General features: G+C 35.9%; 1 protein-coding gene across 2 annotated transcripts in view; it reads right to left on the bottom strand.

Moving 5' to 3' along the window:
• The window catches only part of TMEM117 (transmembrane protein 117), a gene marked incomplete at both ends in the record, with an annotated part of 528,632 nt that overhangs the window by 172,300 nt on the left and 330,147 nt on the right, over positions 1–26,185 (bottom strand). For both annotated transcript variants that reach the window (XM_079715373.1, XM_079715374.1), the window contains one exon: positions 12,347–12,444. In XM_079715373.1, coding sequence (XP_079571499.1) covers positions 12,347–12,444 — 98 coding nt within the window. The remainder of the gene's footprint in view (positions 1–12,346; positions 12,445–26,185) is intronic.

Raw genomic sequence — 26,185 nt, 5'->3', positions numbered from 1 at the left:
CCCATGGTTTACTGTACTTGCCTTTCATCAGGTATACCACTTTAAAAAAAATTTATTTTATTGAGGGATAGTTGATATGGAGTGTTGTGTTGGTTTCTGCTGTGCAGGGGTGATTTGGTTATACATAAATATGCATTATTTTTCCTGTTCTTTTCCATTGTGGTTTATCACAGGATATTATTTATTTGTTTACATTTTGTTTTTGGCTGTGTTGGGCCTTCATTGTGGTGAGCAGGGGTTGCTCTTCATTGCAGTGCATGGGTTTCTCATTGCGGTGGCTTCTGTTGCTGCAGAGCACGGGCTCTACGTGCGCAGGCTTCAGTAGTTGTGGTACGTGGGCTTCAGTAGTTGTGGCTCCTGGGCTCTGGAGCGCAGGCTCAGTAGTTGTGGAGCACGGGCTTAGTTGCTTCGTGGCATGTGGCATCCTCCCGGACCAGGGATCGAACCCGTGTCCCATGCATTGGCAGGCAGATTCTTGGCCACTGTGCCACCAGGGAAGTCCCTCTCCATGTGTGTGTGTGTTTTTTTTAATTCAAGTATAGTTGATTTACAATGTTGTGTTAATTAGCACAATGTTATGCTAATCCCAAACTCCCATGTACACTTAAAATTTTGTAAATAAAATTTTATTTTAAGTAAATTATATCTCAATAAAGCTGAGTTTTGAAAATGATGGAAAAAAAAGTCAAAGTATTACTTTTCAACTATGTCCTTCCATACCTGCCCACTTTAAATAAAAGATGGCCCATCAAAGTCACCAATGCTTGATTAACCTCCAAAACAGTGCTGGTTTGTGCAGTGGAAGTGTGACACAAGCTGAAATTCAGGAGAACTGATGGCAAGAATCCACCATGGAGTAGAAGAGGAGAAGAGATGACAGTGTAATTGGCAAATAACAAGGTGGAGAGTGAGTGTGGGCAAGTCTTTCAATAAATGTGACCTGAAGAGGGAGAGAACTGGAAAGGGGTACAGTCCCTGATATTTGTTTCCTTCCTAGAACTTACTGTTATTTATAATTTTTTAAAATTATTTCTTTTTTCTATCCTACCAACAAGCTAGTTGGTAAGATATACAGTAAGTCTTACATGAGGGCAAGAACTAGGTATGTTTCCTATTCACTGCTGCATTCCCAGTAGAATACCTAACACAGTCAACAAATATGAATGATTGAATGAATGTATGAGACAAGCTTGAATTTTTGTTTTTCACTCAATAGCAAAGCTTCGTCCAGCTTACATATGGGGACGTTGGTTCTTGTTTGGTTTCCAGAATGTGGGTTACTCATATGCCCAGCCATTATAATCAGGCTATATTTAACCTTTAGGCTAATAAATATACATGTGAGGACAAACTCAGAGTGCCTCATCTGATTTGACACCTGCCTATACATTTTACCTCTAGTTCATCAGAAAGCTTCCTAGGTGCCACAGCAAACATCAAAGCATTTCAGCCTTTAATATGGTTAATGTATCCATCCCTTCTTCTAAAGAGAGAAGGCACAGGGAGCTCTGGCCAGCAGGGGTGGGGGGAATGTAGGCACAGGATACTCTGAAAACAAGAGCTGGCATTTTGGGACCAGCACTAATGGGGGAATTCATATTAGATCTGGGTGACAGCAGCAGTCACCAGAAAGAAAGTGCACATTGGTGGGGACTGTCAGAGGCCTCAGCTTGTTTTGGATGAACCCTGCCTGCACTCTTCATCTCCTTTAATTTTGATCAGTGGTTCACGAAATAAACAATGATTCACTTCCAGTTGATAATGGTAAAAGAGTTGCCTTGCAGAGAACATCAGAGTATTAGTTACAAGCAATTCTGGTTTGAAAATCGATCAGTTGTGAGTTTCCAACAGTGACTAACGTACCACAAAAACTGAATTGGTGGCTTGCAGATCTCAGCACTGGATGTGAACCATAGTGAATCATGGGCACTAAACAACCAGTTGTACCTTGGTGACACTGAGATGTTTTTCTCAGCCCATTCAATCTACAAAAAGCTGATAGGAGGTATTTAAATAAAGAATGACAGCTCTTCTGATATGATAATTGTCTCCTGAATAGGAAACCTTAATCCTAATAGGCAGATTTGACCAAAGCACATAAAAACAAACACGTTTTTAAGGAGGACTTTTATGCTAGCAAAGACATTTTACTCTAAGACATTTGTATTGTGGCCAATTTGTAAATATTTGCAGGATGAAGATAAATACCTCAAAGAATTCTACCAATGGTTACTGGGAGATGTGGGGAAATAGCAAAAGTGAAAATAATATCTGGGCTTTCTAACAGATGGAGTCATAGAAATACTTGGAGTTTTGTTAATATGAAAGATTTGCATTTTTCGTCTATTAGAGATGGTGTGACAGGGGGCACACACTCATGACAAAGAAGGAAAAGACAGGCAGGGGTTCCCACACTGCTGAAATGGTTCGAGTCACTAAACTTGGTTAAATGTTGCTTTCTATTCTTCTAGAATTTATTGTTTCTATTTTAATTTCATGCATATATTATTATATGCGAACTCAGGGACCTTTGAAAACATGACCTATACTTTAGAAATTTAATAAGTATGAATTAGGTCTTCCAGCTCAGGGGAGTATTCCATTCAATCAGTAAATTTAAGCTTGAAGAGGAATAACTATGTTCTACCAACAGCTGTTATACAGAAGAAATATGCAGTATTTCCAAGCCTTTATTAAAGGGCATTTTCTTTCAAAGATTCATAAATTGGAGGATTGTTCTCAGAGTTGCTATTCCAGGCTTTAGCAATTAGAATGAAGGCCTATAATAGGGAGGTTACTAGTAACTAATTTAACACTGTTTAATTAATCCTTTTTCCTTAAACCTTATTCACCTTTAAGAGATGAGGAAAAGATCCTAAGTTAAAAACCCTCATGGTCAGTGTGGGGCTGACATTGCATCACTGTAGAAACATATCCTACGATTTTTAAATGCACCTTCTAGCTGTAGGTAAAGCACATAATTTGCAACCAAGACAATTTTTTTTAAGTACTGAAAATAAATATTTCTAAAAATTTTTCAGAAAAAAATTCATAAGGATTATAAATCTTCTTATAAAGAATCAGTTAATCACAAAGTCAAAATACTTTTAATTATCATTTTCAGTGAAGTCCTCTATCTAAAGAAATTTTCAAAACTGTCCTAGAGTGTTATATATTTGAAAGTCCTCACCAAAGTAGTTAATTCAGCAAGAGTGTATTTAACGCTTACTGTGTGTCAGGCATCATGCTAAGTCCTAGGGACACGATACGTGAGATGCTATCCTGCTCTCAAGTAATGTGATCTGAGCAGAAATATGTAGAGAACTTAGCCACCATTTTGATTTTAATGCATTTCTTTAAATTTTTAAAGGTTTTTAAATTTAAAACCCTATGAACTATTTATTCTCTTTCTACTAAAAAATGAGAATAACAAACAGTAAATTTTCACCACAGAATTTAATTTAAGAGCCTTTTATTCAGTACCTGGCCAACAAGTAATTCGAAATGACCTCTATTTCTTGGGAGAAAAATGAATATGCTCTGGACAAGACAAATCAATTAATAGCCAAATCAGTAAATACATTTAAATTTTTCCTGGGGAATATTCATTTTTAAATATAGATATCCCTCCAGCCTTCTCTCTCACCTTCTGAATATCCTTCCTGCTCCTATTTCCTCCTGTCCTAATCGTGGACTAGTACTAGACCCAGTACTAGTCTAGCATCTATCAGCAACATTCCGGAAAACCATTCTTGCCAAGCTCATTACTGATGGTCCTCTTAGAGTGAGATCCCATAGACACTTTGCATTTTGATCTTATTTGATATATCACTAGCATTTGACAATTGACATTGTTATGTCTCTTGATATTCTCTCTTCTCTTGGCATCTATGACACACCCTTTTCGGACTTTTCATTCTTTTTGTCCCCTCTTTCTCTGTCTTCTCTCCAGATGCCTCTTCTGCCTGCTCCCAAATAAAAGAGCTCCGTAGGTTTACTCTAGTAGATCTTTTATTTGCACTGTACACCCACTCAAACACCCCATACATGTAGATAATGCCATCTACAAAAGTATAAAAATGTAAACCAAGAAATAAATGTTAGTTATATTTCTGTCTCAGACCTCACTCCCTCACTCCTCAGCTTCAGATCCCATATAAGGACCTGCTTACTAGGTATCTCAATTAGTACATCAAGTTCAGCATGCTCAAGTCTGAATTCATTATGCCTCCATTTAAGACTCAGTTCTCCACCAGGATTTCCTGTCTCAGTGAGTAACATAAGCTCCTGTTCAGCTTCTCAAGCCTAACTACTCAGCGATACCCTGAACTTCTCCCTCTGCCTCACTCCACATACCTAACCAATCACCATGTTTCTGGCTCCTACTTATCCTGGGATGACACTTCAGCCCTAGCCAAACCATCCCAAGAGCTCACCTTGAACCTACACCTTGGTGGGTATTACCTCCTGCCCCCATATTTCTCACTGGACAGAAAATTATGCTGTCAGAGTCCTTATTTTCTCTCTCAAAGTTGTATTCTCAGCAACATGGAGAGCACCTGGTGCTCATAATGCCAGTCATAACATATCATAATACCAGTTAAAACAACTAACACACAATAGTAAGTAGTAAAACCAGGACCGAAAGCCAGGCAACTGGCTTCAGAGTCTGCTTCTAACCACTATTTCATATTGTACTCAGTGCTTAAGTATTTACTTAAATAAGTTAAATGCAAACAAGACTTGTTCTTAATTCAGCAAAATTAAGTCTCGAAGGGCATGGGATTGTGTTAATGCCCAGGCATAAATATACACCTGAGAGTTAAATTCCTCAGGCATAAATATAGAATTTACTTTTTAAATGAAAATCTCTAAATAATATGACAACACATTAATTCAACAAAACAGTAATGCAACATCAATCATGTTTTTAGCCGGAAGTAGGAAACAACACCTAGCAAGAAAACCAGGTGACGCATATCCTTGGATTCTTCTGCTGAGAAGTAGCCAGATTTAAATGGAGCTTGTTAACTTAGTGCAATGTTTAAAGTTCAGGTGACTGATTCAGTAGGTACTGTTACATGCTTTGGGCTAAAAATGTTCTGCTTTTCCTCACAGAGGCAGCTTTTAATTAAAGACAGACAACTGTGTAAAGAGACATGTTGAGATAGAAGGAAGGCTGAAGGCAAAAAGACAAAATCCATCCAGAGAGAAGATATGGGCTAATTTATTATTTGAAAAGTGAGGCAAAAAGCTGTGCATAATCTAGTTGCCCCTGGAAACTTTCATGAATCATTGTCTAATGTAAAAATTCTGTTCATAATCATGATGGAATTATACAGAGCATATTAAAATATAATTAGCATCCTCTCTATTAAAAATCAATATGCAGTACTTTTCTAGTTAAAAATGTCGAGTCACAGAAACTTCAAGTTTGATGAAAATTTAAAGTGATTTACTTTTTTCTCATTCATTGTGAAAATCCTGTATAGCATCCCTGAAAGACTATGTAGCTTTGGCAGGAATACTTCCACTGAAGGGGAATTCAGCAGTTCATCAGGCAGGTTCATTCAGCACTCAGATGCTCGCATTATTAGGGAATTATTTCATACATGTATCCAAAGCTGCTTCCACATGACTTAACACTCATTGACTCATATCTTAGTCCATTTGGGCTTTTATGACAAAGTGTCACACACTGGGTGGCTTATATACAACAGAAATTTATTTCTCACAATTCTGGAGGCTGGAAGTCCAAGATAAAGGCACCAGCATGGTTATGTTTGGTAAGTGCCTCCTTCTTAATTCATAGCTGGCACCTTCTCGCTGTGTCCTCACATGGTGGAAAGGGCTAGGGGTCTCTGTGAGGCCTTTTCCATAAACTCACTTATCCCATTTCTGAGGGCTCCACCATCATGACCTAAGCACCTTCCAAAGGCCCCACTGCCTAAAACCATCACATAGGGCATTAGGATTTCAACACAGGAATTTTGGAGGGAAACAAATATTCAGACTATAGCAGTCCATATTCTGGCCTCTGGAGCAAAGCAGACAGAATTACTCACTCTCCCACACCTTAATCTTACAGTAGAAAATAGCACTGTAGAGCTGAAAAGGACCACAAAAAATAACAAAACATCCCTTTTACAGAAAAGAAAATGGAAACTCAAAGTAGTCAGACAGGTCACACAGTTGGATATTAGTAGATCTATTACTGAAACCCTTCTAACTGACATTTCCCCTGATTCTCAGGTCCTTTTTATTACTTTATTCCATTTATTATTATTATTATCATGTCACTCTTCCACACATGTATGTTAAGACAATAATTGTTTCTTAAAGTGAAATTAAGGAAACACTCCCATTTACCACTGCAACAAAAAGAATCGAATACCTAGGAATAAACCTACCTAAGGAGACAAAATGCCTGTATGCAGAAAACTATAAGACACTGATGAAAGAAATTAAAGATGATACAAACAGATGGAGAGATATATCACGTTCTTGCATTGGAAAAATCAACATTGTGAAAATGACTATACTACACAAAGCAATCTACATATTCAATGCAATCCCTATCAAACTACCAATGGCATTTTTCACAGGACTAGAACAAAAAATTTCACAATTTGTATACAAACACAAAAGATCCCGAATAGCCAAAGCAATCTTGAGAAAGAAAAACAGAGCTGGAGGAATCAGTCCCCCTGAGTTCAGACTATACTACAAAGCTACAGTAATCAAGACAGTATGGTCCTGGCACAAAAACAGAAATATAGATCAAAGGAACAGGCTAGAAAGCCCAGAGATAAACCCATGCACATAGGGTCACCTTATTTTTGATAAAGGAGGCAAGAATATACAATGGAGAAAAGACAGCCTCTTCAATAAGTGGTGCTGGGAAAACTGGACAGCTACATGGAAAAGAATAAAATTAGAACACTCCCTAACACCATACACAAAAATAAGCTCAAAATAGATTAAATACCTAAATGTAAGGCCAGACACTATAAAACTCTTAGAGGAAAACATAGGCAGAACACTCTATGACATAAATCACAGCAAGATCCTTTTTGACCCACCTCCTAGAGAAATGGAAATAAAAATAAAAATAAACAAATGGGACCTAAAGAAACTTAAAAGCTTTTGCACAGCAAAGGAAACCATAAACAAGATGAAAAGACAACCCTCAGAATGGGAGAAAATATTTGCAAATGAAGCAACTGACAAAGGATTAATCTTCAAAATTTACAAGCAGCTCAAGCAGCTCAATATCAAAAAAACAAACAACCCAATCCCAAAATGGGCAGAAGACCTAAATAGACATTTCTCCAAAGAAGATATACAGATTGCCAACAAACACATGAAAGAATGCTCAACATCACTAATCACTAGAGAAAGGCAAATCAAAAGTACAATGAGATATCACCTCACACCAGTCTGAATGGCCATCATCAAAAAATCTACAAACAATAAATGCTGGAGAGGGTGTGGAGAAAAGGGAACACTCTTGCACTGTTGGTGGGAATGTAAATTGATATAGCCACTGTGGAGAACAGTATGGAGGTTCCTTAAAAAACTATGAATAGAACTACCATATGACCCAGCAATCCCACTACTGGGCATATACCCTGAGAAAACCATAATTCAAAAAGAGTCATGTACCACAATGTTCATTGCAGCTCTATTTACAATAGCCAGGACATGGAAGCAACCTAAGTGTCCATCAACAGATGAATGGATAAAGAAGATGTGGCACATATATACAATGGAATATTACTCGGCCATAAAAAGAAATGAAATTGAGTTATTTGTAGTGAGGTGGATGGACTTAGAGTCTGTCATACAGAGTGAAGTAAGTCAGAAAGAGAAAAACAAATACCGTATGCTAACACATATATATGGAATCTAAAAAAGAAATGGTCATGAAGAACCTAGGGGCAGGATGGGAATAAAGACTCAGACCTACTAGAGAATGTACTTGAGGACATGGGGAGGGGGAAGGGTAACCTGGGACAAAGTGAAGGAGTGGCATGGACATATATACACCACCAAATGTAAAATAGGTAGCTAGTGGGAAGAAGCCACATAGCACAGGGAGATCAGCTTGGTGCTTTGCGACCACTAGAAGGGTGGGATAGGGAGGGTGGGAGGGAGGGAGTTGCGAGAGGGAAGAGATATGGAGATATATGTATATGTATAGCTGGTTCACTTTGTTCTAAAGCAGAAACTAACACACCATTGTAAAGCAATTATACTCCAATAAAGATGTTAAAAAAACAAAAATAAAAAAAGTTTCCCCATTTAAAAAAAAAGACAGTAATTGTTTCTTGATTAGCTCTTGAATGGTCAAAGTTAAACAACCTTGTTAGACTTGAATAGTAACCATGATACTCAAAGCAGGAAAACCAGCAGCAGCTCATTTGTTTCTCACTAAAGAATAAAGCTAATCATGATCAAAAGATGCCCAACCAAACCATGAAAGCACTAGATAAAGCACTTTTTAAAAATAAATATAAATATACTAATCATCAAAAAAAACTCCACATAACTTTCTCTGTGCAACAGAGTGGAATGGAAGTGGACAATTGTACACAGATGCACACAGCAATGCACTATGTTTTCCAATTTCCAGGCATCTAAGTAATCACAGACCACAGTTTTTACCAAATGATTTGCCACTATAATACCTGTATTACTATCTTTCCAGCCTTCAATGGCTTACCATTTGCAGAGGTATATTCCTCGCTCACACTACATGTGTTGTAAAGGATGCTGGGCTTATCCAGGTCATTCAGGGAACCTGAATGACAAGTGCTCCAGCTAGACACAAACTTCCACAGTGGCTACCTAGAAAGGAGCCCCTTTCAGCGCTTCTCACTGGCAATTAAATGCTTCTACCTAGAGGTGACACAAGCCTCTTTCACTCACATTTTAACTGGTCTAAGCAAGTCATGTGATCAGAGGGGGCAGAAAGGTGCAAACCTGTCGTGTGTCTCCAAGGCAAGGAATTGAAGTATCCGGGAAGCCCTAATGACCACGAGCTCTACAAACTCCTTCCTCCACCAATTCCCCGACTAATCACAGAAGAGTGTCTTCCTTATTTTTTAAAAAGTTGAGCCTTTGGGAAATATCCCAAGATGCTTCCCCTCAAAAGCATATAATTTGTGTCTCTAGAGAGTAAATAAAGCGGGAAGATAGAAGCTAATATAAATATCATACTACTTATTTTTTTTATGTCTATGTTTATGTATACATTTACTTCAGACACAGGTGAGTGAAAATGGGTACTGGTAGCCCCTCTGGAAAATAGAACAGTATGTGGCATTAACCTAGGATTTTGATTTTAAATTTTTATTCTTTTTTTTTTTTTTTTTTTTTTTTTTTGCGGTACGTGGGCCTCTCACTGTTGTGGCCTCTCCCGTTGCGGAGCACAGGCTCCGGACGCACAGGCTCCGGACGCACAGGCTCAGCGGCCATGGCTCACGGGTCTAGCTGCTTCGCGGCATGTGGGATCCTCCCGGACCGGGGCACGAACCCGCGTCCCCTGCATCGGCAGGCGGGCTCTCAACCACTGCGCCACCAGGGAAGCCCGTATTCTTTTTAATTAACAAAAGAATGGGGCTTTGGAAGGGAAGTTCTATAAATAGTCTGCCCTTTCCCATTTAGTATTTTCAAATCAACCACAATTTAGTCTCCTCCCAGACATAGATGCCCATGTGTTATAGCAGACTCATCTTTGCACAATTACAGAAAGAAATAGGAACCATTCTTTCCAATGTAGAGACATCTATCGCTAAGAATCAGAAAGAACCTAGCCACACAATTGCAAATGAAATAGTTTCTGACAGGCATTTGTGAGTTAAAGCAGCTACACTTAGGTAAAGGTAAGTTTACCACAACAAAATTGCATGTTGTACTGTTTAAACTCATAATCACATTGCAACGTATAAAAGCTTTCCTTTGCAAAATTTCTTCACCACAGATTTATTACACGAATATGTCTCTCCTTAACTAGGGTAAAACCAAAAGAAAATACCTCTTTTTGAGTGGGTGACACATAGTATGTAAATACTATCATTTATTTCATTTAAAACCTTGCCAATGATTTCTGTATTTTTATCTCCTAGAGCTAAAAAGCAAATGCCCTTTACACTTGCTAAATCCTTTTTATCTGAAAAGTATGAACAAAAAGGGAGATTTTTTGCTTCCCACATAATTTCCATATTCAACATTTTGCATCAGATTTTTCTTTTTTAAAACCATGAATTCTGTTGTCAAGATAATCTAACAGTATGTAATGGATAAAATAGGAAAAAATATGTTCAAAGCAGCATTTAAATTTTCCTCCAGTTGTTTTATGCTCTCCATGATTTGAAATATTACTTCTGAAATATAACAATAAAAATCATCTCTCAAATATATTACCTAATAATCAATAATTTTACAGAAACAATTACTACAAGAATAAGTGTGAATTTTAGTTTTGCTCTCCATTTGAGAATATTATCTATTTGTCAGTGACTAATTAAATTATTTTACAAGACTCAAAATATGCTTTAGATTATCCATTGGGACTGTGTTATCACATATGTCAAAAATAAACACACTTGTATAAAAAGAGATTGGTAATACATAGATTTGAGTAATAACATTCAAGGAAAATGTACTAAGATGATTAAGGAGAAATCTAGTATGGATTCCTCTCCTCTGAAACAACAATTGCAACTAAGAATAGCTAATGACAACAATAATAGAGGCATTCAGATATGCATGGCTCATTTTTGCAAATGATATACGTGTGACCTTGGTAACTGGCCACATTGAAAAATAATCAATGGGCTTCTTTTGAAGATACATTAAATAATACAAAATATCTGCAAACATAGTAAGTAGATATTTTAAAAGAGAGATAGTCCATAAAGACTTTTAATATTAGAGTTTATCTCCTTTTAAATTATGATTCTTAAAACCCCTGTACAGAATTCTATAGGGTAGAATGATTTCCCAGAATCTCATGTTCTTATTTAGCACTATTATCTAAACAAGGATTAAGTATAATCATTTGGAATTTGCACACCGATGTATACTTTGTTTTTCTAGAGACAGTCTAATGTAATGCTTAATAACTGGGGCCCTGAAGTCAGAGACCTATGCTTATAATAATAGCACTTACTTACAGGGTTATCAGGATTAAATGAGTAAGTTCTTAGCATAGTGCCTGGAGCAAAACATATCTTCAAAGAATACTTGCTAAAATTATTATATTACATATTATTTAGTCAAGCTACATGAGGAGCTTACAAACAGGAAACAATATGAAGGTTAAATGTGCCATAAAATAGGCCACACTTGACTCAGAAGCAAGTTGTGAATAAACATCTACAAAATCATATTCATTTTTACATCGTTATTGAAAAATCTACTTTTTGTTTACTTGCTGTTAATTTAGTTCAAAATGTCATATATCTGAAGCAACATTTAGTAATAATGCTAAAGCACAAAGACAGCTTAGAGTGTATATTTTCCCCCAAGTACTTAGTGACCATGATTTTTGTAGCTTGTACATGAAAAAAAATCAACCCTCAGAGTTAGATCCAAGAATAAACAGACTTTTTTTTTTTTCATTTTGAAAGGCAGGTGAACAGAATGCAATTTATGAAGTACAAGTCATCATCAATTACAAGGCTTCTGGGTGTTAATGTAGATAACTTTTCATACATCGGGTTGAATCACTGTCACACGGCCTGGTGGAAGTGCCCTTCTTGCTGTCTCTATATTCCTACCATTTCTGTCTAAGCTTCTTCAAATATACATATATAATGTTGACTCCACAAAAAACAAAGTTCCATAAGACATGGATTGTTTTTTAATTGCAATGATTGGGCTGGAGAGCTAAAGGAAATTATTGGTACAAAAAGAAGTGCCAATGAGCCAGATGTGGTCTGTAAAGAGGTTCCTTCACTGTATGATTTCTTCAAAGCAAAATTATATCCTGTCAAATACACTGGAAATTCAGTACTTACTGGGGACATTTTTATACCCGATTCCATTGATGAAACTTATAGCTTATTTTTGCTGACTCAAAAACCTACTTACCTCTGGTAAAATCTTATTTGCTTTACTATATTAGTAAATGTATCTCTTGTAAATGTGTATATGCAACACTGTGTAAGCAGATATTAATTGATAAATAGGATAAAGGTTTTCATCATTTTAAAGGAGCACAGTGTCCACTAGAAGTGCCTCTCTAGATAGAATTTTATATATCTAAAGAAAACTAAATCCACCTCAAGTCCTTGTGAATGAGGCAAGACGCATGTCAATAAATGAAACAATCTCTTACCAGAATAAAATAATCCTAACGTTTCCTTTCTTCCAGAAAGCTCTTGCAGATTTTCCCCAATCAGGATAGGGCTTGTCCTGAAGCATCATATCAGTGACCTGAAGCAATGGAAGAAACTTATTTAGCACTTTCAGAAATCTTCCATTCAGGTTTAAATATGTATATAATTCACATTTTGCTAAGAATAAAATATGTATGTATTTTAACATTAGAATATATGCAGAGATAAAATTAGAAGAATATACTTCAGTTAAAAGTTTTAACAGTTCATTTGACTTCACATAATGAATGGGCATATTTAAGGCTGTTCAACGTATCAAGTAGTGATATTTTTTAAAAAAAATCAAGATTAGTTTATCCAAGGAGGCATCTTTAAGATATTATTAACTTCTCCATAGAAACAAAAACATAATAAATAAAATGTCATATTCTTTTTAAGTTTGTCTGAATCAGAAACTCCAAAATTCAAACATTTCCTGATGTGTCTAGATTTTTACCTATGTCACTAGTCAAAATATTACCTTCCTTTCTCTCCCTTTTTCCCTTCAATGATGTGTGAGATATAAGACATGAACTCTTTTTATGGCATATTATTCTAATTATCCAGTATTGTTCCAAAAATGTTCCACCTCTTTTTCTCAGGTGCACAAATCCTGTCCGTCTTGGGTAAAGTCACATAACCACTGTGATGTTTTCACCATTCCCTCCAACAGTGGGAGCCTGATTCTTCCAGCTCCGTTTTTCTTTCTCAAGATTGCTTTGGCTATTCAGGGTCTTTTGTGTTTCCATATAAACTGTGAAATGTTTTGTTCTAGTTCTGTGAAAAATGCCATTGGTAGTTTGATAGGGATTGCATTTAATCTGTAGATTGCTTTGGGTAGTACAGTCATTTTCACAATGTTGATTCTTCCAATGCAAGAACATGGTATATCTCTCCATCTGTTTGTATCATCTTTAATTTCTTTCATCAGTTTCTTATAGTTTTCTACATACAGGTCTTTTGTCTCCTTAGGAAGGTTTATTCCTAGGTATTTGACTCTTTTTGTTGCAATGGTAAATGGGAGTGTTTCCTTAATTTCTCTTTCCGATTTTTCATCATTGGTGTATAGGAATGCAAGAGATTTCTGTGCATTAATTTTGTATCCTGCAACTTTACCAAATTCATTCATTGGCTCTGGTAGTTTTCTGGTAGCATCTTCAGGATTCTCTATGTATAGTATCATGTCATCTGCAAACAGTGACAGCTTTACTTCTTCTTTTCCAATTTGGATTCTTTTTATTTCTTTTTTTCCTCTGATTGCTGTGGCTAAAACTTCTAAAACTATGTTGAATAATAGTGGTGAGAGTGGGCAACCTTGTCTTGTTCCTGATCTTAGTGGAAATGGTTTCATTTTTTCACCATTGAGAATAATGTTGGATGTGGGTTTGTCATTTATTATGTTGAGGTAAGTTCCCTCTATGCTTACTTTCTGGAGGGCTTTTATCATAAATGGGTGTTAAATTTTGTCAAAAGTTTTTTCTCCATCTATTGAGATGATCATATGGTTTTTCTCCTTCAGTTTGTTAATATGGTGTATCACATTGATTGTGTTGCATATATGGAAGAATCCTTGCATTCCTGGGATAAACCCCACTTGATCACAGTGTATGATCGTTTTAATGTGCTGTTGGATTCTGTTTGCTAGTATCTTGTTGAGGATTTTTGCATCTATGTTCATCAGTGATATTGGCCTGTAGTTTTTTTTGTGTGTGTGTGTGTGGCATCTTTGTCTGGTTTTGGTATCAGGGTGATGGTGGCCTCGTAGAATGAGTTTGGAAGTCTTCCTCCCTCTGCTATAATTTGGAAGAGTTTGAGAAGGATGGGTGTTAGCTCTTCTAAATGTTTGATAGAATTTGCCTGAGAAGCCTGGGCTTTTGTTTGTTGGAAGATTTTTAATCACAGTTTCAATTTCAGTGCTTGTGATTAGTCTGTTTATATTTTCGATTTCTTCCTGGTTCAGTCTTGGAATGTTGTGCTTTTCTAAGAATTTGTCCATTTCTTCCAAGTTGTCCATTTTATTGGCATATAGTTGTTTGTAGTAATCTCTCACGATCCTTTGAATTTCTGGGAAATACTTATCATATTTTCTAGAAGGAAGCAATCTGCTGCTATATGACCGATTATCACAGCATCATGTTTTGTAAAAATGACATTCAAGGACAAAGGATTTTCTCAGGAAAATAGCAAGATGAGGCAAAAAACATTTTTTCTGATGCCAGACAGCTGGTCTTTTTCACTCCCAGCTCCATCTCTTTAAGTTATATCATCAGATCAATGTCAGGTCACTTGCAGCTAAATTGGCAGGAGCAGAGACAGTCATTAAAGGGATGCATTCAATAAAGAAAAATCCAATTACCTTCTGCATTAGAGAAATCAAATTCATTTCTGGTGTTGGTCAAGGACAGTCTTTGTGGGAATAGATGCAGGAAAGGGGGGACTGAGCACAGTGCAAAAATATTGCTGTGTAGCATAAATACAATGTGAAACTTGTTGATGCTTCACTCCAGGGAAGATTATTAGAATTTGAAATTGCTGGTCTTTCTTTCTAAGCTGGGAGACATTTGTCTAACTCTTTGAGTCTCACAGTCCTTCCCTTCTCCTTTCCTCTCTACTAGGTCTTTGCACAAAACTCAGAACTCCATTATGCCCCTTATCACATTATGCCTTGTTGGTAGTCTTTCTCAGTAGAATATAAGCTTATTTGGGGGCTTCAGTATAGTATAATCTGAGCAAGAACATGCATGTTGAGATTTAAAAGTCAGTAAATGATCGTAAAAGCAAGTGATCTCTACAGAAATCTAAGTGAAAACTTTGCTCCTCTGTGAGTTGAGCCTATATGACATGGTGGTAACAAGAGCAGCAAGAAGATACAATGGCATCGGTAATATCTTGCATTTGCTAGAGAGCTTCATGGATTACAAAGCTCTTAGATGTACTCTTCTTAATAATTGTTGTAACAACTTTATAAAATAAGTCATTATATCCTGCCTTTCGCCCATGGAGAAAGAGAAGTTAGTGAGCAGGGTCACACTTCTAATGTACTGTTATGTGCACCAGTTCTGGGGCCAGCCTCCCTGGCTTCTAATCCAAGTTTTGTCTCTTACTATTTTTTGATTTGGGGCAAAGTAATCAACCACTCTGTGTCTCAGTTTCTTATTCATCATCTATGGGCACACAATACATGTTAGCAGGTGTTATAATAATTATAGATGTTTATTGTTGATGTCTATCATTCTGCTTCCTGTGACTGTGTTGAATAACTGGATTTGGAGTCAAAGGGATTGACAATCAGTCTCATCTCTTCCATAAAGACAAAACTATCATATATTGAACCATTAGAAAATGACAAAGATACAGTACAATGTTAAAATACATTACAGATTAAATTGTTGTGAAAAATCAAAGGGAAGGGAGGTCAGCAACCAAAGGTTGCAATAATCTAAGAAGGTTTCATAGATTTGTGTAACATAACTGAGAATTAATTTGCATCTTGTACCATTCTCCAATTTTTCCAGTCTTATTTTCTTAGCCCGACTGTACATGTAGGTACTCACATGTAGGTACTACATATAGTTTTATGTTAAGCATGTGATATTAATAAAAAATACTGATTTATTAGGATACAAGGTCATAACATAATAACAATAACAGTAGCTACATAGTGCCTCTCTTGAGGTAGCTATTATGCAGTAGAGTATCATTTAAGAGAAATAAGTGCTATGCCATTAATACATGAGCATATACATTAAGGATATTAATGAACAAACATACACATACAATTTTGCAATGCTCTTTTACAACTTTTCTCTCTTTAACAATATATCTTGAACATTATTATATTTACATCAGTACCTGTAAAACTATTTAAATAGTTTCTCCTTTTTTTGTCTTCTATCCTACATTCTTATGTGCATTTTACTTAATATAAAAGGTTTCTATTATTCCTGATTATTATCTTTATAATTAAACTTCATTTAATAGATGTATTTTATTATTTCTTTTGATTTTATTTATTCCCTAGTATGAGCATTGACAAAATTATTTTTCTGCTTCTTCTCCCCCTCCATCACCCTATTGTACTTATTATATTATTTTTCCTATTAACTTTTTGACTCTCTGAATATATTAAGTCCCTATTTTATTTATCATCTTTAAATGATACCTTTTCCCCTCATCTATAAAAGATGTGAACTTCAGAATATTATACTTTTTTACACCACATATCATTTCTATGTTGTTATGGTTTGAGAATACCTCTATATTCTGGTCTATAATCAGAAGCCATGCATTTCTTTTGACATTAGTTCAAATTGCCTCAACAATCTTTTCCAGTACTACTGCTGGAGTTTTTCCACTACTTCCAATGCCTGAACTTTTCTCTATAACACATTCTTCTGGAAGAGTTGTGAAAACAATGCAGCCTACAACCAAATTGTTTATTTTCTTTACACCTGACCAATAATTAGGCTGAGTATAAAGTTACTGAATCACAATTGTTTTCCTTAGAATTGAAGGCATTATTTTACTTTCTTAACACTGTTGAGTGATGCCAAGGAGCAGTATCAGAAAACTGGAACCAGAAAAATTTTTTTCCATCTTTACAGGTGAATTGATTTTTTAATTGCTTGGATGCCCACAGTATTCTCTCTCTCTTTTTTTTTTTTTTTAGTGTAATAATTTTGCTAAGTTTATTGATTGTTGTCTGTCACTTTTCTAGGCACAATTTGCCCTTTAAGTCTAAAGATTCACATGTTTCTTTATTCTATTAAGTCTTTTGGGAATACTTAACCATTACTTATCCATTTTTTTAGTTCTATTTTTTAGAGACACAATTACGCAGATTCTGGGTTTTTTTCTGTCTTCTATGTCTACACCTCTTTTTAACTTTTAATTTCACTCACTCAGTCATATCATATCCCTTACTATGATTTTGGGTGTGTTGACTAATGTTTGTGGAGATTCCAATTTGACCTTTTTTTCTCTACATTTTTCTCTTCTGCATTCCTTTCCTGAGCCTACCATCTCTTGTTTCATCTTCTACTGTCTCACACCATCCTCTCTAAATTCTTTTATCTTTGCTTTGAAATCTTATTTTATAAAGACAATGATTTCACTATTTTTTTTAATTCACTGGGATATTTTTATCAAAATTTTCCTCTGGCTTGTGGTATCCTTTTTCTGGTGGAGGGTTCTTCACTTGTTATTGGATTTTCTTGTTATTTTCTTCCTCTCTTCTATTCTTAATGACAAAATTCTCATACTGGTTCCTTTGGAATGGATCACCTTCTGAATGATGTGAGGTTTTCCCTGGACTAGCATTCTGCAAGAGGCTCATGTTGAGGGGTGACCGGGCCCACTCCCAATCAGAACACCCCATCCCCATTATTCCAGGCCTTTCAGGGAGGGCCACCTACTTTGGAGAACTGTTCTTTGCCAACTTGGCCTGAAATCTGTAGTCACCATATGTCCTCTTAGCATTGTCATGAAACATAGTTGACAGTTACTACATTTGGCAACCATCCATCATAGATTATGCTTCTGATTTAGAGATGTGATTTAGTTAGAATCAGATAAAGTTAGAATCTCTGACACTTATATTCCACACCATTTTAGTTCATTGCCCAAATCTTCCTATTTTAAAATGGAAATTCTGTATTGTTACTTAAAATAATAATTAAAAGCCTTATTCATGAGGACAGGTATTCTGGGCAATTTTGAGGCCATACCATCAAAAATAATTACTACATCTGTGATATACTTGTCTCCTTGTTTTAATGGTATTCATCAGATGACCTAAATAGCATTCAAAGCTAGTTTTTATTTAACGCTGTTTTAGATTAATGCTTTCCCCAAATACAACTTTATTCAAAATAAAATAATGAAACATAATATGAGATTATGTAGGTATTTGAACATAAGGTAATTTCAGATTTTCTGAGAGATTATTCTGAAGAAAAGCTTTGCTTCATATTCAGCATATGTGTAATATAAAAATTTAATTAGGTTATCTGGCTACCTATATTTATTATATAAGTGAATTTTGAAAAAGTGTTTAGTTAATGGAATGATAAGTATTCTGTAAGAGCATTTATAATTTTCATCTCTTAAAGATAATAGTGCTAATAGCTTCCCAATTTAATAGTGTCTTCCATCTCATGAAGATTAGATCAAAATATGCCAACAGCAATGGATGATTTTCATGGATTTCTACAATTACTTTTTAAACACTTGGATAAAGGTCCTTATATAATTGTTACTATGACCAAGATTTGTTTTGTTTGTTTGTTTTTAGTTCCTTGTCTAGTTAAGAAAGTAAATTGAGATTATTAGTAATGTACGGTCCCACGGCTGCAATATTCTTTTCCTGACTTTATTGATGCCACTTTTATTTAGATTTCATTGAGGCCTATCATAGGTACACATTAATTGTACAAAATTCTTTAGATGGAATTATAAGCCAGTAATTGGCACTTACAAAGCATGAATAGGCAATTAATGCCGAATTTTCAATACCAAGCAAACCCATATTTTGGGAGGTGTTTTGAAATTCCCTATAGTGTTCATTCAGGAACAGGATGGGAAGTTACAAAGTTCCTTTAATTTGTAATAGCAAACTTTACTTTTGAGGGCTTTAGCTGCCCAAAGAATTATGGTTCAGGGCACACTGATTTACCAATAGCCAAAGCCAATATCAAAATGAGTGAATCTTCACATACCCAGGCCAAGAGGAGAGATTGCTTATCATTATGAATAACATGAGCATGACAGTGAGTAATAAGTCATTGGTCACAAACCAGGAAATGTCAGCACTTAAGCTGGAGAGGAAGAAAAGATGGTGAGCAGGGCTCCAGTATTTCTTTAAATTGTTCATTTTACTTCTATGCTTCTAAGCAGATTGATGGAAAGTCCTTGTTCATGCTGCAGCCATATATCCCCAAATTCTTCCCAATGTCATCAAAATTATAGTAAGAAGTCTGACTCCATTTTTTTTTTTTTTTTTGATATTTGACTGCTGACTACTTTTAAGCTTCACCATCCACTCTTCTCCTTTTGCCCCACATCTGGGTAAGTTGATGAGAAAACCTTAGTACTCCTTCCCTTGGCATCAGCAGGAAGTCCAAACCACGAGCAGGAATTCTCACTCCAGAGCCACCCCAAATCCACCATAAAAACCCCATGTCAGTCTCTTTTTCTGACTCCTTCAAGCCATTTTTTGCCCTGTTTGGGAGCCACCATGCTCTCTGAAAACCTTCATTATGGGAGGAATAAACCTTTTCATACTCTGTTAGTGCAAGTGTGGCATCATCACTGTCAACACTTGAACAAATTTGAGATGGGGTCCATCCTACTTCTACGGAATGGTCACAACAATAGCAAACTTGACATCAACATGACAAATAGAGAGTTCTTTGTGATTTTTTTCTCAGGTCTACTTTGAGATCCTAACTTTTTTGTTATGGAATCTTGGCATCTTCTGATACAAACATATCCTCATCACCAAACGGCAGTGCAAAAGTCTTCAAATGAACTGAGATACTCCTAAGAGATTGTCAAGGAAACGTCAATGTATTCTTGAAACTAGTTCCATCGATCAAAGGCTAATATTATATAAAGACAAAACCTACCTAAGTGACTAAAATGAAAAACAGTAACAACACCAAATGAAGATGAGGGTGCGGAGAAATTGTGGGAGAATATCTCCCATATATTCTAGGAAAGTGAAATGTTACAGAAACTCTGGAAAACAGTTTGGCAGTTTGTTATGAAACTATACATCAATTTCAACACAGTCCAACAGGTGCACCCTTGGGCATTTTTCCTAGACAAAAATAAATGTATGATAACACCAACATCTGTACACAAATGTTCATGTCATCTTTATTAAAAATAGCCCCAAACTGGAAACAATCTAGATATTCTTCAGTTGGTGGATAAATACATGGTTATACATCTGTGTCATGGAATAGTACTTAGCAATGAAAAAGAGCAAAGTACTGACACATACAACAATTTGTATGAATTGCCAGAGAATTATGGTGAGTGTAAAAAAAGTCAATCCAAAAGGTCATGTACTTTTAAAATCTATTTAGATTACATTTTGAAAAGAAAATTTTTGAACTGGAGAACAGATTAGAGGTTGCCAGGGGTTAGGAAATAAGGTGTGACAAAGGTCGGGGGGTGAATATGGTTGTATAAGGCAGCATGAGGGATCCCTGTGGTGATGGAATTGTTCTGTATCCTAACTGTGGTGATGGATACACAAACATAAATATGTGATAAAATGGTATAAAACTAAACACACACACACATACACACATACAAATAAGTACTAGTAAAACTTGAGAAATCTGTATAAGACTGGTGGATTGTGCCAATGTCAATATCCTAGCTGTGATACCGTACTATGAAGTAACAGTGGGGGAATCTGGATAATGCATGTATGGGATTTCTCTGTAGTATTTCTTACAATAGCACATGACTCAGTTATCTCAAAATAAAAGTGTTAATTGAATTTTTTTTAAAAAAGCTGATGCGGTATAAACCCTTCATACAAAATAGGGAGGAAGTAAAAGCTCCCAGCTCTAGCAACAATATCCTGAATGTAAAGGGAGACTCTGTAAAATGCAAAAGATTTAAAGTGGTTGAATTAACCCTGAAAACGTATTCATTATCAGGATATAAGCTCCATGATTGCAGAGATTTTGTATATTTTGTTCACACTCTGTCCCCATCCTCTAGCATTCTATCTAGTATACTATAGGGTCTCAGTAAACATTTATTGAATGAATGAATAAAAGGATAACTGGATGAATGAGTAAACAAAGGGAATCAAGAGGAGCATGGAATGCAGAACAGACCAGTGGGGAAGGCTAGGATAAATAGTATTAGTCCAAAGAACTCTTTCAGAATTCTCTGCTTAAAGCCTCTCCAGTAATTAGTGGTGAAGATGGTGCTAATAATGGCAGTAGCAGTAGTGGTGGTAGGAGTGTAGTACATGGATGGTAGACTATTCCTTTTCCTCCCAACCTCGCCCCTTCACCTCTTGGAAAGGTAGGAAGACACAGGAGATATACAGTTAAGATTCCAAAAGAGGTAGAAGTGGTCTTTATCAATGTCTGGAAAAATAAAGAAATCAAATACAATTTCAAACAAGGATATGAAGTCTAAGATGCGTGCTACTCACATTATCCATGTGCATAATATATTTGCTTTATTATGAATTTATTTATAGATGAACTAAATAAGGACACATAGCAATCCCCTATTTTAAAGACTGAACAGTAGTACACTTTCATATGCCCTTTTTGTGGTGTTGATACATTGTATAACTCTCAGGGGTAGTGTGTGGTGGCCTCTGGACTTGGACAGTACCCAGCCTGTGCATCTTTATGTAGTGGTCCTGTTTTATTGGTATCTTTGCATTCCTTGTAGCATAGCATTATTTTCTTATCCTCCCTCTTAGGTCACTCTATACGGAAACAAAGTCTAAATGCACTTCTTTGACACTATGGAAATACTGTACTGTACAGGACAACGCATGTAGTTTTTCTCCTATCACTGCCACCTGACCCCCACTACACACACCATACCACATACACGGACACACACATACAGTCAGTCTTACAGAACAGCACTTCCAGCTGAGTCAAAGAAAGAGCCAATGGCCAACCAGAAAGGATTATGCATACTCACTGAGGTACATTAGCTGAGTATACAATTAAGTAAATGGAAAATACGGATGAAATTTTCCTAAATTACCTAGGAATACCTTGAATGAATTGCTACAAGAAATATCTGAAAATCACTGGCAAACATCTACTGGTGAACATTAAACCTGGGATGTATTGTACAGCTTTTTAGAAGCATAACCAGGATTTCATAAGGCATGAATATTAATGCAACTGCTTATTATCTCCATTGATAGCCTACACTGCTTTTGTGATATATTGCACCTTATTGCTGGATCCCTACTGATTTACAAAGAGTCATGGACTGTTTTATTATTAAGTAAGGAGATGATTGGGCATGTTTCAGTATATAGAAGCATTTAGAAGAAGATACCTGACTTACCTGAATACAGAAATATACACAATCTAAAAGTATCTTCCCAGGCAAGGTCTGCAGAATTTCAAATAGTGTTTTAACAGATGCAGAATAAATACAATGTGCCCCAGTACAATTTGCTGTCTAGCACTTTGAATTATAGTATAGAATAAATGAAAAGAGCTAGAATTATTACTGATTTTGCTGAACAAGAAGCCAGCAGAAAAGTATTTAGAATATCTTCTGCCATGTTATTCCCTATGAGTGGCTAAATTATCAAATGATAGTAGCTTAATATTACATGGTTAAGCATTTATTTTTGTTTTGTGGCTTGAAGGAATAAGCAGTTTTCAGCATCTATACTTTCCTTATTTTGTTAACATAGATAAGAGATTGCTACTAGAGAAATTAATTATACAAAATAGGCCATAATATGGTAGCTTTGTGACTGTACATATGAATGGAGGGCCAATAGAAAGACATATAGAAGATGCTTTCAGAAATGTGATTATAAGAACCATTATTCACCAAGCAGCCTTAGAACACAGAAAGGGCAAACATCTCCTTAAAGGGAAAATAAATCTCATTTTAAAGATCTCAGCATTCCAGTTTCTGAGTGAAATGCCTAAAACATGCTAGCTTTAATGACAGAACCAATGGAGTTGGCTCAGTCTCCCAGACCCAGCACCACTATGTAACCTGCCATATTGCTTGCATATTTATTAAAATGTTTCAGTCAACTCTGAAAGGTGACAAATCCAAATCTATAGGCCAGTGGGTTGAAAAGAATTGGCTTGACATTCCTACTGCTAGTAAATAGCAATTTCAAGAAAAGGCTGATAAATCAACCATCTGACATAACCACCTTTGTTCTATTTTCAAAATTTGAGAGATTATTAAGTAAGGCAACCACCAAGTAACATACCATATAAATTTAAGCGTTATTTCTATGTTATATTGGTGTCTGATATAATTATAACACTATGGACTAAATGTTTGGGTGACATAATAGCAAGCTCAGAATTCAAAAGCAGTATCCTAAATATGTATCTTCGCAGTGGGATTATTATTTCAGCATTCAGTGTCTAAAAGTAAAGCTAAATACTTTCATTTCAAATACAAGTAAAATATTGGTTTTAGAGCATATTTTAAAAATTAAACCTAGGAAGTTGCTTTAATCAATATGTTTTCTGTCGTTTTGTTAATATATCACAGACATCTACATATTCAAGAAGTTTTGGGCTTCCCTGGTGGCGCAGTGGTTGAGAGTCCGCCTGCCGATGCAGGGGACATGGGTTTGTGCACTGGTCCGGGAAGGTCCCACATGCCGCGGAGCGGCTGGGCCCATGAGCCATGGCCGCTGAGCCTGCACGTCCGGAGCCTGTGCTCCGCAACGGGAGAGGCCACAACAGTGAGAGGCCCACATACCGCAAAAAAAAAAAAAAAAAAAAAAAAAAAAAAAGTTTTAATTAAAATGATTAAAACTGTATCTATATCAAAGAGTATATAATATTAGTTTAAAATTGTTACACCTTCCTGGTGAATTCATTTTAACCAGTGGTTAACTCTCTTTAACCCTAAAAATGCTTTATTTTCTCTCCCAAAGATCTATTTTGCTTGCTATCAATGTAACTACATCAATTTTATTTTGGATAGTGTTCCTCTAGTACCTATTTTCCATTCCTTTACTTTCAAAATTTCTTTTTCTTTATATTTGGGGCATGAGTCTTGAAAACAGCATGTGGCAGGCAGAATTCGAAGAATGATCTCAAATGACCCTTGCCTAATTGATCCAGTGAATTCTGCCAACAAGCTGAATGAGTTTGGAAGGGGATTCTTCCCCAGACTCTCCAGGTAAGAGCCCAGGATGGTCAAAACTTTGATTTCAGACTTGTGAGATCTGAAACAGAGAGCCCAGTGGAGCTCATGCAGACTTCTGACCTACAGAACTGTAAGCTAATGAATGGGTTTTGTGTTGAGCTGCTAAATTTGTGATAACTTGTTATGTAGCAACAGAAAACTAATATACAGCATGTAGTTTAAAATTGCTTTAAGCTAATCTGTCCACCTCTGTCTTTTAAGAAGAAAGTTACATCAGCTGTGCTTACTAATATAATTTATTTCTACCACTTCATTTTTTACCTCTATTGCTTCAACTTTTCTTTTTTCCCTTCATTTTTGCCTTCTTTCAGATTGATTGAGTTTTTATTTGCACTTCATTTCTTTCTTTCTTTTGTATTGATTTCGATGCTATAGTATTTATTTCTATTTACTAGGAATTTGTCCTAGAAATTTTACTCGGAATACATAAATTAGTAAAATCTAGTTAATCAGTATCACTACTCTACTCCCAAACAATTCAAAGAACTTACAGTGATTGAATTCTGATCACCCCTTCCCAACTTACATGCAAATTTGTCTAGAATTTTAGTTCCATCTGGCTTTTATTACCACCTGCTTATTTTTAACAAATAAGTCATTATGGTTAACTTTTCACAGTCATTTTTTTGCTTATATTTAAAAGCGTCTTAAACATTTTTTGTCCACAAATCTCTTCTAGCATCTCAGAGTGCCTTTTTAGAATCATTATTCTTATATCTTCATTGTAATGTTGCCTTGAGAAGTTTCTTTAGTGAGTTTGTAAAGATAAAGTTTGTTTTACTTTTTTCTGAAAATTTCTACTTGGCTGTTATTGTTACACAAGAGTTTTTATGGGCTTTACTGTTCTAAGAAAATTTTCTTTTAACATATGGAAGATATTCTCCTGGCCTCTTTTGTTGCTGGGTAGAAATCGTCAATCTTTCATTTCCTTATAGGTAACTTGTTTTGTTTTCTTGTTACCTTTTTTTGTGTGTGTGTGGTACGCGGGCCTCTCACTGTTGTGGCCTCTTCTGTTGCGGAACACAGGCTCCGGACGCGCAGGCTCAGCGGCCATGGCTCACGGGCCCAGCCTCCCAGCGGCATGTGGGATCCTCCCGGACCGGGGCACGAACCCGCGTCCCCTGCATCGGCAGTCAGACTCTCAACCACTGCGCCACCAGGGAAGCCCCTGTTTTCTTGTTACTTTTAAGGTTATTTTTCCTTTGATGATATGTAGTTTCACACTCACTGTCTAGGGATGGAATTTTTTTCCTATTTGAATTTGTTGTGATTCTGGAAGCTGAAAATTTGTAAAATCTAAGCTTTTTTTTTTTCCTTCAAATATTGCTTCACCCCATCCTATTTCCACCTTCTGGAATTTTGATTAGATGCACATAAGAACTTGTCACTTCATGTCTCTTACTTTCTTTTAAATATTTTCTATTTCTCTGTACATCACTATAGAAAACTATATTTCAGATGTATTTCATACTTTAATAATTATCTATCTTTGTCTAATATGCTCTTTAACCCAACAAATAATTTTTCATTTCAATCATTATGTATTTTTATTCCTAAAAGTTCTGTTTGGGTCATTTTCAATTTACCCAGTCTTTCATTCCTTAGTTATTTTTTCAATTCCTTCTTTATTCATTTGAATATATTATTTGAAAATACATTTTTATGTGCTATATAGAACATTCTATAAAAACTAAAATCTGTGTGGGTCTGTTTCTGCTAGTTGTATTTACTGCTGTTACTCATGATACTTATTGTGTCTTTTGTAATTTTTGATTATACAGTCATGTTTATTGGCATTTTATTTATGGAGATATTTTAAGGACAGGTTTGTTAACATGTTCCCTCAGAGAGAATTCATGCTTGGTTCTGTGAAG

Source organism: Hyperoodon ampullatus, assembly GCF_949752795.1.
Source record: "Hyperoodon ampullatus genome assembly, chromosome: 11".
In the NCBI taxonomy this organism is placed as follows: domain Eukaryota; kingdom Metazoa; phylum Chordata; class Mammalia; order Artiodactyla; family Ziphiidae; genus Hyperoodon; species Hyperoodon ampullatus.
This window is presented reverse-complemented; position numbering and strand designations above follow the sequence as displayed.